At 37.9% G+C, this 19381-nt stretch overlaps 1 protein-coding gene across 2 annotated transcripts in view; it reads left to right on the plus strand.

The window, feature by feature from the left end:
* Positions 1-19381, plus strand: part of AK5 (adenylate kinase 5) — a 272886-nt gene that overhangs the window by 48115 nt on the left and 205390 nt on the right. For both annotated transcript variants that reach the window (XM_069595098.1, XM_069595099.1), the window contains exon 6: positions 8941-9132. In XM_069595098.1, the coding sequence (XP_069451199.1) occupies positions 8941-9132 (192 nt within the window). The remainder of the gene's footprint in view (positions 1-8940; positions 9133-19381) is intronic.

A 19381-nucleotide genomic window follows, 5' to 3' on the forward strand; every position in this document is an offset into this window, starting at 1 on the left:
AGGGAATAAACTCAGATAGGTTATGGTGTATATAATCCTTTTTGTAAATAAATAGATTCATTTGCTAATATTTCACTTAGAATTTTTACATGTGATCATGAGTGAGATTGACCAATAAATTTTGTTTCTTTCAATGTCCTTGTAAGGCTTTAGATTCAAAGACTATGCAGGACTAATAAAATGAATTGTGAAGTATTCCCTTCTTTATATTTAGTAGAAGAGTTTCTGTTAGATTGATATCTGGCACAATGCACTGGTGAAGCCATCTGAATTCAGAGTTTTCTTTGGTAGAGTTTTGAATTATAGATTTAATATCTTCCAAAAGTAAAGAACTATTCTGGTTGTCTGGTTCTTGTTTTTTGTTTGTTTGTTTGTTTGTTTTTGGTTTGGGAGAGTTGTGTTTTTCTAGAAATCAGTCCATTTCATAAATATTTTCTAATTTGCTTTCATGAAGTTTTTTCTTAATATCCTCTTTTATCATCTTAATCTCTGTAGAATATTTAGGGATACCTTACTATTTATTCTCAATATTTATTTATGCCTTTTCTTTACCTAGATTAGTTTCATCAAGTCTTAACCACTGAACCACCAGGGAATTACCTCATCATGATTTTGATTTCCAATTCCCAGATGGTTAGTGATTTTGAACACCTTTACTTATACCTGGTGGCAATTTGTCCTCTAAAGAGAAATATCTGCTCAAATTTTCTGCCCTTTATTTTGTAGAAAATGGATTGTTAGGCATTTTATTAATTTAAATTTTTTAACTAAATTAACTTTTATTAATTAAAAATTAAATTTTATAATTTAAATTTTTATTGAGGAATAATTGTATTAAATTGCAATTATATTTGTTTCAAGTGTGCACTGGATGATTCCACACTTGTATATGTTGCAAAATGATCACCACAATAAGTCTAAGTCTAGTTAATGTCCATCACCATTCATAGTTACAAAAATTTTTTCTCATGATGAGAACTTTCAAGATCCACTTTCCTAGTGGATATTTTCAACTGATATTTTCAATTTTTTTCCTTTGCTCATTTTTAAATTGGATTTTATATATTTGTGTGGTTTTACCACCTTTCTACTGGTTATTTCCATGGTATTTTTTTCCATCCCTTTACTTTTAGCATTTCTGTATCTTTGTATTTAAAGTGTACTGCTGTATTGAGCACCTCTGATGCTCTCTTATATTCTCTAAGCCCACTTTTTACTTGGCCTTTGCTACTGTGCACCCCTGCGATGCTGCCCAGGACAGCGATTCACTGACTTCCTGCCCTGAGACAAACACAGTGTAAAGTATGCAGGAGACAACGTGGCCAGGGGATACTTTTGACCAATAGGAGACAGGATCTGATAAATAAAGTCTCCTCTCTTGTGTGCCCCTAGAAGGGCCAGCAGCAGCACAGAGTCCTAGTCTCCCGTCACAGTGACTAACCCAACCCTGCACCTTTGCACTGGCTTGTCTCCTCCAAATTCTCCCCAGCCATCCTACTGCTTTCCTGTCTATGGCTGCTTTGATGCTGCAAGACCACATGACCGGACTTACCTGGTGGTCAGTGGCTAACACTGCACGCTGCCAATGGAGGGAGCCTGGGTTAGATCCCTGGTCAGGGAATTAGATCCCACACACCAAGAGTTTACACACGGCAACTAAAATTCCTGCATGCTGCAACTAAGACCCTGCATAGCCAAATAAGTAAATAAATATTTATTTTAAAAAGTCACGTGACCTAAAAACCGAAAATATTTACTCTCTGGCACTTTACAAAAAAAGTTTGCTGATTCCTGTTCTATCGATTTACTACATTATTAACATATTCATATTTTCACAGAAATCGGTACTTTTACCACTTTCTGAACCAAGATCTTAGAACACTTGAACTTCATTTACCTGCCTCATGACTAATCTCTATTTTTAAGCATCACAAAATACTTTTAGTATATTTTATATGGTCAATGTTCATTTAAATTCACCCCTAGATTTACCATCTCATTACTCTTCATTTGTTCCCCAGGCCAGCTTTCTGTCTTGGATCATTTTCATCTACCTGAAGAATATTCTTTAATATTTCCATTAGAGTAGAATTTCTGATGCAAATTCTCTCAGTTTTTGTTTGTTTGAAAACATCTATATTTACTCTTAGTTTTTGAAAGATATTTTGACTGAATATTGAAACTTAGATGGCAGATTTTTTTATTTGACTTTTAAAGATGTCATGTCATTGCTTTCTGCCTTTCATTGTTTCTTTGGCAAATTTAGCTGTCTCGTTGTGCCTCTGAAGGTAATCTGTCATTTCTCCCTTCTGGATGCTTTAAAGATCTTTTTTTCTGTCTAGCCTTTCTGCAGGTTTACTATGATGTGCTTAGATCTGAGTTTTCTGTTTAGTTTTCTCCTTGGTTTTTATGTTACTTCCTGAGTCTGGGAAAATTCCGTTGCTATTTTATTTTCAAACACTGCTTCTTCATTTTCTCTCTTCTTCCAAAACTTTCTAACCTTGGTCTCATATATCTCTTTTGCTCTTTCCTGTGCTTTCCTACCTCTCTCTCTGCCTTGTTTCACTCTCAATATTTTCTCATGACCTTTTAGTTCACTAATTCTCTTTTCAGTGCCTAATTGGCTATTAAACACATTTAGCATAATGAGAATTTGGGATGATTCTAAGTGGAATTGAGTCCTGTGAGGGCTGGTTCATACATACTCTGATGGTGCAGCCCTACAGGATTCCAACCAGAAGCCTAAACTGGGGGCAGCAGTAGTAGTTTCTATGGCTCCTCCATGGAAGAGCCCTATATTCCAGTTTTTGTCCCCCCAGCCCAGAAATTATCTCCATGTTCAGTCTAGTCAAGCCTCTGTGGTAGTGATGTATAGTCAATAAATGCTTAATGATTGAAAGAAATTATTTCTTTTACATTTTACTATTAGACAGAATTAAGAAAGTAATGTTAGCCCCGTATTAGGAAAAACTTCCAGTTATTAGTATCTTCCTGTAATGAAGGGGGTTGACCTCATAAGTAGTGAGGCATCACAAGAAATGCTCACAAAGAACATTCAAGTTTAAATGTTCAAGTTTAAAGATCTCTTGTCAAGAAACTGTAGAGATGATTGTAGGTTTGGCATTAATTTGGGCTGGATAACCTCCAAAATTTTCCCATCTCTTAGTTTCTGTGATTCCAGTTTTTGTTCCAACTGTGATCTTCTCTCTTGTGAGGGATTGTTTTTTGTTTTCATATTTTTCTTGTTGGTTTCTCAATGTGATCTGAACTGTAGGGTCTCTAGGTCTTCTCACAGGTCTTCATAAACAATAGAGCATTTCTGTAAAGCAATTATCCTTCAATAAAAAAATAAGTCAAAAGCACTGACAGTTAAGAACAAGGCTTACTAAAGTAAGCTCATTTTGCAATCTGACACAGTGAATAATACATCTTTGCTAATCAAAGGTGGCCATAGGTTCTTTTTAACAGAGTAATTATTCAGATAAAGAACTTTGAGATAATGAATAGAGGAAGATTGACTTGTCAACATAATTAAAAAGACAAAGAGCAAAGATTGATTTAGTTAATCCAATGGAAGAAATAGTATCAACAATTGGAAGTTTTCTTCCATGTAGATAAAAGCAATATCTTGGTCTTTGTTCTCATTTATTTATTCACTCATTTATCCAATCAGTGAATACTTTTTGAGAACATATGCTAGGAAAAGGTATGGTTATGCTTCTCAACATTTCATGAGTGAATTTCATGAAAACTTTCTGGGGCCTTCAACTCTTCTAGAAAAGAATAATGTCTGCTTCTGTTTTACATTTGGGGAAAAAAAGTAAAATACTAAATTTTTTCTTTTAAAATGGGCACCACTGAAGAAGGAGGGCCCTAATGAGTAGACATATGTAAGAGTGATGAAGAATCAGGTGAGCATGCTTGTGGCTGAGGGCAGTGTTGAGTAGTCAGCTGGTTCTCCCAGCTTCCTTGGTGGTCTTGCCTGTTCCATGTTTTCAGTTTTTGTGTCACTAATTATATGTTGTTGTTTCATACTAAGGAAAGACAGCAAGTTAATCACAGTTGTAAAATTAAACAACTTTGAAGATTCATTTCAAATTTATCTATATCAGGCTTGAAGTTGCATTCATTGATCAAAAATCTTAGATATAAAAAATATCAAATTCACAGGAATAATTTTTTAAATGGGCAAGATCATTATATAGAAAGCTACAAAGCTCTACATTAAAAAGTACTGGGAGAAATTAAAGGAACTACATGAAGGTATTCTACTCATTTTCTGTAAACTTATGGCTATTTTTTAAAGTCTATTAATGTAAGTAAAGAGTCTGCCTGAAATGCAGGAGACCTGGGTTCTATTTCTGGGTTGGAAAGATTCCCTGGAGAAGGAAATGGCAACCCACTCCAGTATTCTTGCCTGGAAAATCCCATGGATGGAGGAACCTGGCGGGCTACAGTCCACGGGGTTGCAAAATGTCGGACATGACTAAGCAACTGACACTCCACTCCAATATAAATAAATAAAATACAGTTTTACTAAAGTGTAAAAAGTCTTTATAAATTTCAAGAGTCAATCCTAAAAGACAAAATATAGTGATGATTACATATTTAAGTCTCTCCATAACCTCATTATGATCTGAGCAAACTCCTGGAGATAGTGAAGGACATGGAAGCCTGGCCATGAGGTCTCAGAGAGTCAGACAAGGATTAACGAGTGAACAGCAGTAACAGCAATAACCTCTTTGTGTTATGTAGGGAAAAGCACATACTTTTCAGTCTGAAACAAAACATAAAGATATTAAAATAAAGCATTTAATTTGTTATGAAAGAAGTATTATCTGCATTCAACACTAAGCTAGTAGTTGAAGCTTATTCCATATTTTAATATATACAATGACCAAACCAAGAACAATATAATATCATTTTAAGTTATTTGTCAAAAATTATCTTCTCTCTTATGTAAGTTATTCAAAGTAAATTTAAAGGATATCATATGATGTGTTGGGCAAGACTGAATGTTACCAAAGATTTTATTAAATTTGTATTTTGCAATTTAATATTTGATAAGATAAAAGTTTTAAATTAATATAATCTCTTTACCACATACCATACAAAAATTACAAAGTGATTTTCTATATTGTTAACACTTCTCAAAAGCTACTTAAATGTGTTTTTGAAAACAAAATTCTGTAAAGCAATTATCCTTCAATGAAAAATAAATTAATTTTTTTAATGGGACATACTAAACTACCAAGATAAGATAGATTTCCCCTTTATTTACAGTTGAGAAAACTGAAGTTTAGAGACATTGAACCATTTGTCCAAGGACAAACAACTAATAGCAGATTCTTATGGAAACTACCGCACAACTGCATTCATCTCACACCCTAGCAAAGTAATGCTCAAAATTCTCCAAGCCAAGCTTCAACAGTACGTGAAACGTGAGCTTCCAGATGTTCAAGCTGGATTTAGAAAAGGCAGAGGTACCAGAGATCAAATTGCCAACATCCGTTGGATCATCAAAAAAACAAGAGAGTTCCAGAAAAACATCTACTTCTGCTTTATTGACTACACCAAAGCCTTTGACTGTGTGGATTACCACAAACTCTGGAAAATTCTGAAAGAGATGGGAATACCAGACCACCTGACCTGCCTCTTGAGAAATCTGTATGCAGGTGAAGAAGCAACAGTTAGAACTGGACGTGGAACAACAGACTGGTTCCAAATAGGAAAAGGAGTACATCAAGGCTGTATACTGCTTATTTAACTTATATGCAGAGTACATCAGAGAAAGCAATAGCACCCTACTCCAGTACTCTTGCCTGGAAAATCCCATGGATGGAGGAGCCTAGTGGGCTACAGTCCATGGGGTCGCTAAGAGTTGGACACGACTAAGCAACTTCACTTTGACTTTTCACTTTCATGCATTGGAGAAGGAAATGGCAACCCACTTCAGTGTTCTTGCCTGGAGAACCCCAGGGATGGAGGAGCCTGGTGGGCTGCCATCTATGGGGTCGCACAGAGTCAGACACGACTGAAGCGACTTAGCAGCAGCAGCAGCAGAGTACATCATATGAAATGCTGGGCTGGATGAAGCACAAGCTCATCAAGATTGCTGAGAGAAATACCAATAATGTCAGATACACAGATGACACCAACTTTATGGCAGAAAACAAAGAACTAAAGAGCCTCTTGATGAAAGTGAAAGAGGAGAGTGAAAAAGTTGGCTTAAAACTCAACTAAGATCATGGCATCTGGTCCCATAACTTAATGGCAAATAGATGGAGAAACAATGGAGACAGTGAGAGAATTTATTTTGGAGGGGGCTCCAAAATCACTGCAGATAGTGACTGAAGCCGTGAAATTAAAAGACACTTGCTCCTTGGAAGAGAAGCTATGACCAATCTAGATAGCATATTAAAAATTAGAGACATTACTTTGCCAACAATGGTCCATCTAGTCAAAGCAATGGCTTTTCCAGTAGTCATGTATGAATGTGAAAGCTGGACTATAAAGAAACCTGAGCACTGAAGATTTGATACTTTTAAACTTTGATGTTGGAGGAGACTCTTGAGAGACCCTTGGACTGCAAGGAAATCAATCCAGTCCTTCCTAAAGGAAATCAGTCCTGAATATTCACTGGAAGGACTAATGCTGAAGCTGAAACTCCAATACTTTGGCCACTTGATGCAAAGAACCGACTCATTGGGAAAGACTCCGATGCTGGGAAAGATTAAAGACAGAAGTAGAAGGGGACAATAGAGAATGAAATGGTTGGATGCCATCACCAACTCAATGGACATGAGTTTGAGTAAGCTCCAGGAGGTGGTGACGGACAGGGAAGCCTGGCATGCTGCAGTCCATGGGGTCGCAAAGAGTCAGACACGACTGAGCGACTGAACTTAACTGAACTGATGAAATCAGGACAATCTGATTCTAAAATTCATTCTCATAATCACTTATGCCAGTATGTGCCTGTGCTTACACAGTGGCAGTGGGAATTGGAGGAAGAGATAACATGAATTATGAAACATGAATTATGTTTCAAGACAAAAATCCACCATCCGTGGTGAGGGCTTCCTGAGACTGAAGTTTTGATAAGGGTTAGAAATTATATTAAGATTTCTAGCTGAGGATTCAAAAAGATATAGGCTCCCTAGTGTTCATAGCAGCATTATTTACAAGTATCAAGGTATGGGAGTAACCTAAGTGTCCATCAACAAGTAAATGGATGAAGAAGATGTGAAGATGTGGGGTGGGGGGGGGGGGGGCGGGGAGCGGGGAGGGGTGTATACATTTCATTGTATATACACATACACAAATGGAATGCTGCTCAGCCATGAAAAAGAATGAAATTTTGTCACTTGTAGCAACATGGATGGATTTGGAGCACATTGTGTTAAATAAAATAAGTCAGAGAAAGCCAACTACTGTATGATATCACTTTTAGGTGGAATCTAAAAAGTAGAACAAACTAGGGCATAAAACAAAAAAGAAGCAGACACAGATATAGAGAACAAACTAGTGGTTACTAGTGGGTGGGGGCAATATAAGAGAAGTTATTTTTAAAAGGAGCTATTATGGAATTATATGAAATCATGTTTGTGAAATTTTGAAAACTGTATAGCACTATAGAATTTAAATAATCTTTCATTCAAATTCTAAAAATTTAAAAGACAACATTTCTAATTGAAAGATTCAGGAAAGTAGTGTTACTATCACAAAAATAAAAGAATAAACAAATACATATATAAGCAAGAAGGGAATTTCATTTAGATAAAAAGTTGCCAGAACTGATTTGGCCTTGCTGAGTAACATTAAAACTTTCAGGTAGAGTTATCATATAAGCATTTGATAATATAAGACATAAGTGCTGTTGAAAGCCGGTGCTGAAAATGTAGATTTGGAATCCATCAACAAAGGATAAGTGGTTGAAACGAGAACAGCAGAAAGGAGCTGAGAGAATGAAAACTTGGAGAGGGAAAGCAAAACAAAACATAATCTAAGCCTCAGAAACATCATTATTTGCGAGTATTGTATTTTTAAGGGAAAAAAATTGAGCAAGGGGGAAGAAACAACAAAGTAAAAAGTTAAAGGAGAACCAGAACAACATAGAATCCTGAAAACCAAGAGATAGTAAATATGGCTAAAATCTGCTGTACACCTACCATGGATCAAGTTTGTGCTGTTTTTTTTCACACAATATCTTATTTAATCTTTATAAGAACTCAGGGAGGAAGTTCATATATCTCTTTTGACAGATGAAGACACAGAGGCTTAGCTAAGATAAGCCATATGCCCAGAGCTCAGCTGGTAAATCCTAGGGCAAAAACTCTAATTCAGGTTTCCTGGACTCTGGCATTCATTATGTAACCAGTGGTCTCCAGAGTACATAGGCAAACCAGTGTAATGTGGGAAGAAAATGCTAGTATTACCATTATCATATCCTATCCTTTAAAAATTACATTTTTCTGTGTGTTTTATAGCATGCATACTATATTAGGGCAGCATGAGGCTTCCCTGGTGGCTCAGCAGTAAAGAATCTGCCCTCAGTACAAGAGATGCAGATGTGGGTTCGATCCCTGGGTCAGGAAGATCCCCTAGAGGAGGAAATGGCAACCCACTCCAGTACTCTTGCTGAGAAAATCCCATAGACAGAGCAGCCTGGCAGGCTAAAGTCTGTCAGGTCGCCAAGAATCAGACACCGCTGAATGCCTGACGCAAGCACAGAAGCACATGTGTATCATACACTCATGCATAATTAATAAATTAATAAGTATATATTTATTGGGATACATGATCAAATAATTTATTAACATGAAGATACAGAAAAAAAAATTGGAGATCATTTCTTTAAAGCACTGTGCAAAACTGCCTCTGCCCACACTCACACCGGTTGGTATGTTGAATGCCTATCTGCTTGTTTGACCCTCTCCATAGATCTGTACTCCTGACTTGGTGGTCTTCCTGGCTTGCGCCAATCAGAGACTCAAAGAAAGATTACTGAAGCGTGCAGAGCAACAAGGGCGACCTGATGACAATCTGAAAGCTACCCAAAGGAGACTAATGAACTTCAAGCAGAACGCTGCTCCATTGGTTAAATACTTCCAGGAAAAGGGGCTCATCATGACAGTAAGTTAAATATACTTTACTTGTCCATTTCAAGAACAATCTTTCAGATTTCTAATTATCCTATGTCCTCATTTAGAAATCCTTTATCTTAAAAAAAATACTCTTCTTAGGTGGAGATTCAGTGGAAAGAAAAATTGGCAGTCTTGACCTGATTTGCCTTTATTAAGGCATAACAATAAAAATGCTTTCACTTTAATTGATTATTACCAAAAAAAATCAATTTCAACCTTGGCTAAAATTCTATGGCCCCCAAATTTTAAAAGTATTTTAAAATAATTTTTTTATCATTTTAAGCAATGTTTGCCCAGTTTCTCAACTCTTCAATCTTTGAAAACCTAATAAAACTGATCAACTTAAAAACAGAACTTATATGTTAAAATTGTAAGTTAAACTTTATCATAGTGTACTACATAAAGAAATAAAATTCGGATGGCCCCCTAAAAAAGCATTTGACTTGTCATAAAGAAGTGATATTGTCTCATAACGGAAGGCATTGATCTTTCTGCTCCATTGATACAATGCAAATATTAATTTTTTCATAGTTTGCTTTGCGATTAATGATAAAGAATGTGCCAAAAAAGGATGAAGCTGAACCACTAGTTTGTACAGTTGTTAGAATACAGGGAAGTGGAGGTGAAGGCTCAGCTAAATGTATGATCCCCGCAACATCAGAGATTCAAGTATGGAATAGAGGAGACAGAGGAGCATTGGCCAGCTGAGGCATTTTGCAAAAGACACTAAAACCAGTGCAGCTCCAGGGTTCTCCACGGAGGAAGCAGACCTCGGCAGCACCCTCTCCTCAGCCCTTAGTTCTTTCCCATGGGACCAAAGATTTTTTACTGCAGGAGCTACAAGCCCCTGTGAAGAATCTGATGAAAGGGACACACTCTCAATACAATAAAATGCACATAAGGTGTTTTTCATAAATTTTAGGTAAATCTACTGACGCTCATCCACAGAGCTCCTATGACCTAACAATTATTGTGCAAAATAAATCTCTTCATTAGCATAAAATGCCCCCAGATTGAAAGAGACAGTCACGACATTTAATAATAATCCCTTTGCAGTCTTTTTAGCACTATAAGAAATATTTTTTAGAATTTGCCCTTTGAGTCAAAGTTGTCATGTCAAGAGAATTGTAAATCTGATCTGAAAATTGTTCACAATGCCAGAGTTCATTTTATGGTTTAAGAGAGACTTTGAGCGATATGAAAGAATCAAGAAAATCAGAGTGGCTGTTTCTCTGGCTCTTTTGTAGTGAGGTTGTTGCTTGCTTCTCCTGCAAATTACCAATGCTGACTTCTGCGCTGTGTCATAAAAATAGAAATTTACCCTGTAGACCAAACCCCAACAACAAGCTGCAGAGCCAGAGTTTTAATTGATATTTGCAAGGCTTAAAGGTATTACCGGAATGTCTCTGATTACTCCCTGCTTGTCACATTCGTCATCACAATCAGAGGAGATTTCCCAAATGAATGCAGAGTGGGGATTGTTAATTTACTAATATTTTGCATGGAGGTGAAATGCCATTGCCTCTAATTGAGGGAGTCAATAACAATGCGGATGACAGCCTGTAACCTCCCTGCTAAACCTGGATAAGCTTTAAGATAAACGCCTCTAATTACTGGGAGAAGACTTGCATTGGAAAGTCACCTTTTGAAAATCGGTGAACACAAACACAGGCTAAGCTCTGGGAAACACAACAGAAAATTTTACTTTGGCAGAGGAGCGAGTGCTGCATCCTGATGCCTGTGTCCCCCTTCAGAACCTGGATGCAGTTCGTTTTCAGAATTAAAATGTACATTTCTGCTTTTAAAGATAAGTTAGATAATGTAAATGGTCATCCTGATTAATCAAATGCATATTAAGATTTTAATAAAGATCTGGGAGGTAATAGATAAAATCCAAATATTTTCTCTATAGTTCTTCTTTCCTTTACTTCTACATACCCCTCCTAATTGATTCATTTATTTATTCAGTAAATATTTATTGAGAATCAGTAGATGCCAGACTCTCTGTTAGGTGCCAGTGGTGCAAAGCTAAATAGGCAAAAGTTAAGGAACTTTATTTTATTTTCTGACATATTTCAAACTCCTAGTACTATGCCTCTCTGGTACATAGTATGTTGTCAGCAGATGAACAGAGCTTGCAAGTCTATGGGGAATCAGATATTAAACAATGAGGTTTTAAAATTATTTATCTATGTATTAATTTTTATTTATTTTTGGCTGCCTTGGGTCTTCATTTCTGAGCAGGCTTTTCTCTGGTTGTGGCGAGCAGGGGTTATTCTCTAGCAGTGGTGCACGCGTTTCTCATTGCGATGGCTTCTTTTGTTGCAGAGCACGGGTCCAGGTGCGAGGTCTCTATAGATGTGGCTTAGTTGTTCTGAGTGATGTGGGATCTTCCCAGATCAGGGGTTGAACCTATGTTCAATCTCTGATTTTAACCACTGGACCACCAGGGAAGTCCCGCAGTGGTTTATTAAGTGTGATGACTGTTGCATGGGAGAATGCACAGAATGCCCTCACGTTATGTCATGGACTACAGACATTCCCTGTAGTGAGTAGAACAAGCTCTCCCCATCCACGAGTAGGGTTCATCGATGATCTTGTGTGAGCTTTGTAAAGACCACAGACGCCATGTACCTCTCAGTACAGGTGAGAAACTTTATCTTGGTGCCTCTGTTCCTTAGGGTTTTAGAGTCTGAAACCCTTCACTTGAAATCTCAGCTCCACTGCCATCTAATAAATTCATGGCACTTCAGGACTCGGTCTCTATGTCTAGCTGAGAGATGCTGTTGTCTGACACATAATGCTGTAGGGGTGAAATGAGAGAATGCATGTAGCAGTGGTTCCGATGTACCATGTAACCACATTGCCCGGTCCAGACTCCTGCCGTGTCACCTGCCACCTGTGCGACCTCATGAACGTTATTTATCGTCTCTGTGACTCAGTTGCCTGATGCATGCAGTGGTTATAATCGTCATTATACCCACCTCTGTAATTGTGAGGGGTAAATGGGTATCAAATACTTAGAACAGTACCAGAAATGTTGCAAGTGAAATAGAAGTGATTGAAATTACTTTGTAATTTTCACATTTCCTCTTTTTTCTTCCTTTCACCTCTAATGCCCATTTTTCAAAACTTCAGTTACTTACTACTAACAAATTCGTGTTCTTGGAGGGTACTCTGTTGCCTATTCTCCCATAGATAGATTACTGAATAGTGAAAGTGAATGTCGCTTAGTCATGTCCGACTCTTTTTGACTCCATGGACGATACAGTCCATGGAATTCTCCAGGAATACTGGAGTGGGTAGCCTTTCCCTTCTCCAGGGATCTTCCCAACCCAGGGATCAAATCCAGGTCTCCTGCATTGCAGGCAGATTCTTTACCAGCTGAGCCACAAGGGAAGCAGAGATAGATTACTGAAAAAATCCATAGTGAAAAATTTAGATTTAAAACTTTTCACCAAATTCTTTTTTCTTTAAAACTGTCTGTTGTGTGCATGCTAAGTTCAGTCATATCCAACTCTTTGCGACCCTATGGATTGTAGCCCGCCAGGTTCCTTTGTCCATGGGATTTTCCAGGCAAGAATACTGGAGTGGGTTGCCATGCCTTCCTCCATGGGAGCTTCCTGACTCAAGAATCAAGCCCATGTCTCCTGTAGTTCCTGCACTGCAGGCAGATTCTTTACTGCTGCCCCACCAGAGAAGCCCAAAACTGTCTGTTAACCAGTTACAAAATTGTCCTAGTGTTTTCTTTGACTTCTTTATCATCCGTGTAATCAAGCTGTATGATGGCTGTGTACGAATATGGTAGTTAAATTATAACAGATGTCAACCCATTCTTTTTCCTTTTTCACTACAACATTAACTGTGTTGGTTGGCAGATTTGACTAAAGAACAAATCCAGCCTGACTGAGGAGAAAACCTAATCGAAAGAGCCAGGAAAACAAGCTATTGCCTGAATAATGTATCTTGCTGACAGGTCCCATCACATGGACTGCTTCATTTTTATTCTTTTATAATACTTGTCTTATACAGTTATCTGTGCAAGTATGAATTCAGTGCAGTTCAGCCGCTCAGTCATGTCCGACTCTTTGTGATCCTATGAATCGCAGCACGCCAGGCCTCCCTGTCCATCACCATCTTCTGGAGTTCACTCAAACTCATGTCCATCGAGTCGGTGATGCCATCCGGCCATCTCATCCTCTGCCATGCCCTTTTCTTCCTGCCCCCAAGCCCTCCCAGCATCAGAGTCTTTTCCAATGAGTCAACTCTTCACACCAGGTGGCCAAAGTACTGGAGTTTCAGCTTTAGCATCAGTCCTTTCAAAGAACACCCAGGGCTGATCTCCTTTAGGATGGACTGGTTGGCCCTTCTTGCAGTCCAAGGGACTCTCAAGAGTCTTCTCCAACACCACAGTTCAAAAGCATCAATTCTTCGGCACTCAGCTTTCCTCACAGTCCAACTCTCACATCCATACATGACCACTGGAAAAACCATAGCCTTGACTAGACGGACCTTTGTTGGCAAAGTAATGTCTCTGCTTTTCAATATGCTATCTAGGCTGGTCATAACTTTCCTTCCAAGGAGTAAGCATCTTTTAATTTCATGGCTGCAGTCACCATCTGCAGTGACTGTAGAGCCCAAAAAAGTAAAGTCTGACACTGTTTCCACTGTTTCCCCATCTATTTGCCATGAAGTGATGGGACCAGATGCCATGATCTTCGTTTTCTGAATGTTGAGCTTTAAGCCAACTTTTTCACTCTCCTCTTTCACTTTCATCAAGAGGCTTTTTAATTAAATGATAGCAAATCACAGGGCTAATATGTTAGGGACTTCATAGTACCTTTTCAGACAAGCGTGTGTTATTTTTTAACTTACAATAGGTTGTATGTAATAGCTCATCATGTCTTTTACAGGTTTTTTTCTCCTAATTAAAGATTAGGATGCTGCAAGATACCAAAGTTTGTCAGAAGTTCTTCTTCAAAGCTGTCTTATGACATTTTGGAGCACTTAGATTGTGGCCCACCAGGTTCCTCTGTTCATGGGATTTTCCGGGCCAGAATACTGGAGCAGATTGCCATTCCCTACTCTAGTGTGTATTCCAGACTCAGGGATCAAATCTGTGTCTTTTCTGTCTTCTGCATTGGCAGGCGGGTTCTTTACTACTATGACACCTAGGAAGCCCTAATGCAGCTGTATGAAAGCTTCAGTAATATGTCTGTTTAGTGATAATGTTTTATCTTAGTTTTATTTAAAAAGCTTAAAAAACTAGCCCTTGTTTTAGTCATCTTCATAAGTTAGAACCCATTTGAAAGAAATAATTTTAGTTTAAAAAGGTCAACTCTTTGGAAGCTTAATGAACTCTAAAAAATACCTGAGTTTTTTTTTGTTTTGTTTTGTTTTTTGTTTTTTAGAAAAAGGTCTTTTAAAAGGCTTGAAAATTAATAGGGTTAGATGTAATGCTTATGTTATTTGTTTCCAAAATGCATGTATCACTGGATATTCCACTCAGCTGGAACATCATTCAACTTGTCAGGGAAATGGTTGCACATTTGTGTGCATTGACACTTGTGTGCACTGAACAAATGCTGCCTAATATGGGTGACCATGAGTGAAAGTCCGAATTTAGTTTTAGTCTTTTAAGTAAGCTGATGGCCATTTCTCTTCCGGACTTTTTTTATAGTAGGAAGCAAGAGAAATATAACTTAAAAATGAGAAGTAAGCTATAGTCATAGGATGTATGAAAAGGCCTACTAACTAACACTCTGATTAACTGACTGGATCTCTTCAGGCAGGAAAGGCATAGCACAAAAGATGTTAGAATAGGTTTATTTTTTGTTCACCAACATCAATTTTCCTAGGGAAGCAGACTAGGGACTAATTATAAACTATCTTAGGATATAACAAGGTCACATAGGCCAAAGATTTCATAATTTTAGTACTTAATAGATCAGAAAAAAAATTAATGGACTAAGATAAAGTTGGGTTTTTTTTTAAGACTTTATTATTTTAGGACACTTTTAGTGTTAGTCCCTCAGTCATGACCCCATGGACTGTAGCCAGCCAGGCTCTTCTGTCCATGGAATTCTCTAGGCAAGAGTATTGGAATGGGTTGCCATTCCTTTCTTCGGGGGATCTTCTTAACCCAGGAATTGAACCTGTATTTCTCACACTGCAGATTCTTTACCATCTGAACCACCCGGGAAGCACAAGAACCCTTTTTGGTCAACAGCAAAATTGAGAGGAGGTTACAGGGACCTCCTGTATACTCCTTAAGCCAACACTTGCACAGTCTCCCCAGTTATTAATATCCCTCACTAGAGTGTTGCGTTTGTTATAATTAAGGAACCTACATTGATGCATCATAATCACTCAAAGCTCATATTTTACCCTAAAGTTTGCACTTGGTGTTATACATTCTATAGTACTGGAGAAATGTATGGTGCCACCTGGACTTCCGTGGTAGCTCAGTTGGTAAAGAATCTGCCTGCAATGTAGGAGACCCCAGTTTGATTCCTGGGTCAGGAAGATCCGTTGAAGAAGAGATCGGCTACCCTCTCCAGTATTCTTGGGCTTCCCTAGTGGCTCAGCCGGTAAAGAATGCACCTGCAATGCAGGAGACCTGGATTCCATCCCTGGGTTGAGAAGATCCCCTGGAGAAAGGAAGTGTTACCCACTCCAGTATTCTGGCCTGGAGAATTTCATGGACTGTGTATATAGTCCATGGGGTCGCAAAGAGTAGGACTCGACTGAGTGACTTTCATTTTCATAGTGCCATGTATCCATCATTACAATATCTTATGGAGGATTTTCACTGCCCTTAACTATCTCTGTGCTCTATTTATTCAACCCTCACCCATCTCCATCCTCCTAACCTAGCTCCTGGCAACCATTGATCTTTTTACTATTTCTAAAGTTTTACCTTTTCCAGAAGGTCATGAAGTTGAATGTCATGTAGTATGTAGCCTTTTCAGATTGGTTTCTTTCACTTAATATGCATTTTAGTTTCCTCCATGTTGTGTCCAGGCTTGATAGCTCATTTCTTTTGAGCACATCTGTTGTCTGAATATACCACAGTTTATCTGTTCATTCATCTGCACTTGGTTACTTCCAAATTTCAGCATTTATTTATTTTTTTTAAAAAAAGCTGCTACACGTATCCATGTACCAGTATTTGTGTGGACATAAGTTTTCAGTTCATTTTGATAGCTATCAGGGAGCACGACTGCTGGTAAGAGTATGTGTAGTTTTGTAAGAAACCACCAAAGTGTCTCCCAAACTGGCTGTGCCATTTTGCATTCTCACCTGAGAACTCTCTCTGAGATGAGAGTTTTTATTGCCCCACATCCTCACCAGCATTTCAGTGTTGTCAGTGTTCCAGGTTTTGGCCATTTTACTAGGTCTGTAGTAGTATCTTGTTGTTTCAATTTGTATTTCCCAAATTGACTTTTTAAAAAATTTTTCTAAGCGAGGGCATTAGAAAAGGGGAAAAAATCTATTACTATCATTGTTTGAAAGGGATATTTTTTAGCACAAAAAAATTTAGTAATGACAAAACTTATAAAGTCACTAAAATGGATCTGTTTGGCTATAAGAAAAATTCCCAACATTTGTCTTATTTTTCTCATTTTGTTGTAGATTAGGGAACACTTCGTCATAAACTGGCATCAGTGCTGGGGAACCCCTGGTTTAGAGAGCACATCCTTGTCAACATCACACTATTAGTGATTCACCAGACATTGTCCCTAAACCCCCAAAGAACCCCTTTGGCACTACATTTGCTTAATTTACACCATATGACTTCCTTCAAATTTTACCACTGAAACTATGTAATTCCATCTCACCAGGCACTCCTAGCCAGAGGGAAAATAAACAGGAATAGTCAAGTTAATTTAGACAGAACTGCTGAATAATTATTTATTAATTAACTTCAATTTTCATAGGAATCAATGCTAACATTTAAAATACAAATACACTTATCTCTAGACTTAATGCACAGCCATTGGTTAATTATCACCATCTCCATTAGCATCACTGCATGGGGTAGTAAGAAATCCGAGCAGCAAAAACCCTCAGCAGATTCAGCATCCCACCTATACATAAGAAAGGCAGTGGAAATACCCAATACCCGTTTATTCAAACAAATCCATTGTCCTAAAATTGCTAGGAGGAAAATTCTGTGATTGCATCCCAATGCATGACGTTGATAAATTTGTACTATGTGACATAGTGAAGCTACATTTCCTTTACATACCGCCACTGCTTATATGCTGTCTAAACCTTCAGGATGTAACCAAAGCCCTCACTGATTCCTCTTTGGTGGATTTAGTGAGACAGAGAAGAGTCAGGGAGGAGTTTTCAAAGGTTGATAAATAGGAAAGGCTACTGAGGTTTTCTGTAAGATACTTGGGTAATAATGGTGTATGTACCCAGATATACGGCCCTCTGAATTGTTTAAAATTCAAAATATTTTTAAATCAAGTAGACAGTACCTTGTGACATGAAACCTGATACTAATATACCTTCAATGTGAAGTACCCCTAAGAAACGTGAGAAATATCCATTTTTGACTTGACTTAAGAGCAGCTTATAAGGAACCACTCTCTCTGGGCAACTGGCACTTATCAAATTGTACTGTGTGTAAAGCTGGCAAGACAGTGCTCTCCTAGGAAAAGTAACATGGCCTACGTTAGGAAGGTACCATCTCTGTGGGTTAGTTGCTGCTGCTACTGCTGCTAAGTCGCATCAGTCATGTCCAACTCTGTACGACCCCATAGACGGCAGCCCACCAGGCTCCCCCGTCCCTGGGATTCTCCAGGCAAGAACACTGGAGTGGGTTGCCATGTCCTTCTCCAATGCATGAAAGTGAAAAGTGAAAGTGAAGTTGCTCATTCGTGTCCGAGTCTCAGCGGCCCCATGGACTGCAGCCCACCAGGCTCCTCCATCCATGGGATTCTCCAGGCTGTGGGTTAGTTAGTGGGACCAATTTAATTTACCTGTTAACACAGATCTTTGTAACCCTGGCTTTAAAACATCCAGAACTAAATTCACTAAATGAATCTGATTACTTTCATAACTTTCATTATTGTGGGCTCTAAAAACTAAAATACAATTATGATACCATTTCATTCTCAGATTTTTTTTGTATAGAAAGGAAGATTAAAGCAATGAGAGAGAGCTATTTCCCCACAAAGTAGTAAAGTAATATCCACATTTCTGGGGCAAATTATGCTGATTCCTAAACAGCATCAAAACAAAAGGGAGAACAAGCAGATACTGTATTTATATCTAATTCTGTCGTTCTGTCTCAGTAACAAGCAAGCATCCTAACAAAACTTTTCCACACCCAAAGCTCACTCAGTATCAGACCTGTTCACACTCCACTGGCAGAGAACAAACCAAATGACTCAAAGAATGCAGTTCCTTTCAAAGTAAGAAATTGATACTAATTAAATGGTGAACCTGTTGTCAGGGCCTGATGAGAAGAGCTCTCACACCCACAAATGTGATACTGTCACGGTGATGTTTCATACAGATGTCTACAGGAAAAATGAGGAGGAACTTAAAGGAACATGGCGCCTGCCACAAAAGGATACAAGATATTTTTCTGCTGATTTTATTATTACAAATACTCATGAAATAGAGTCCAAAAAGCTCTACATATGACTCTTTAATCACCTTAAGGATAAACTAGGGTTTTCATATGATAACCGTGAAATAAGTAGTGTGGATAAAATCAAGATAATATTCAAGCAAATACATTTGGAAAATTCACATTAAGAAAATCCCAGTTCCAAAAACTGTTATTGACAAGTCTACCTAAGACTATTTTAGTTTAAGGCCTGGGGGCTGCCTTCTACAATGGTTTGTCTTTATAATTTTCTAATTGAAATAAAGCAGATTGGTAGATTGTTGGTAGCTGAATGTCATGTCATACTAAGAGCTTCCTGGACACTGTTGTTTCAGCCCTTCAGTTCCTGACAAGAAAACGTATACATACATACACTTTGAGCTGGTCACTTCTCCAGGAGACACTCTGTGATCAGAACAATAATTATGACAATGGTGTCAGGGAACATTCCACACTTCCCCAATTAAGGCTTAATTTATTTCAATATGTTATACTGAGAGTTATAGGGAATATGAATAAGAAAATATTTTTTGGTGAAGTGCTTGGATTAAATATGTTTCAGACAAAACTGGAATTGATCAATATTTTTAAATAGAGATAGTGCTATAGA

The sequence above is a fragment of the Ovis canadensis genome, chromosome 1, assembly GCF_042477335.2.
Source record: "Ovis canadensis isolate MfBH-ARS-UI-01 breed Bighorn chromosome 1, ARS-UI_OviCan_v2, whole genome shotgun sequence".
In the NCBI taxonomy this organism is placed as follows: Eukaryota; Metazoa; Chordata; class Mammalia; order Artiodactyla; family Bovidae; genus Ovis; species Ovis canadensis.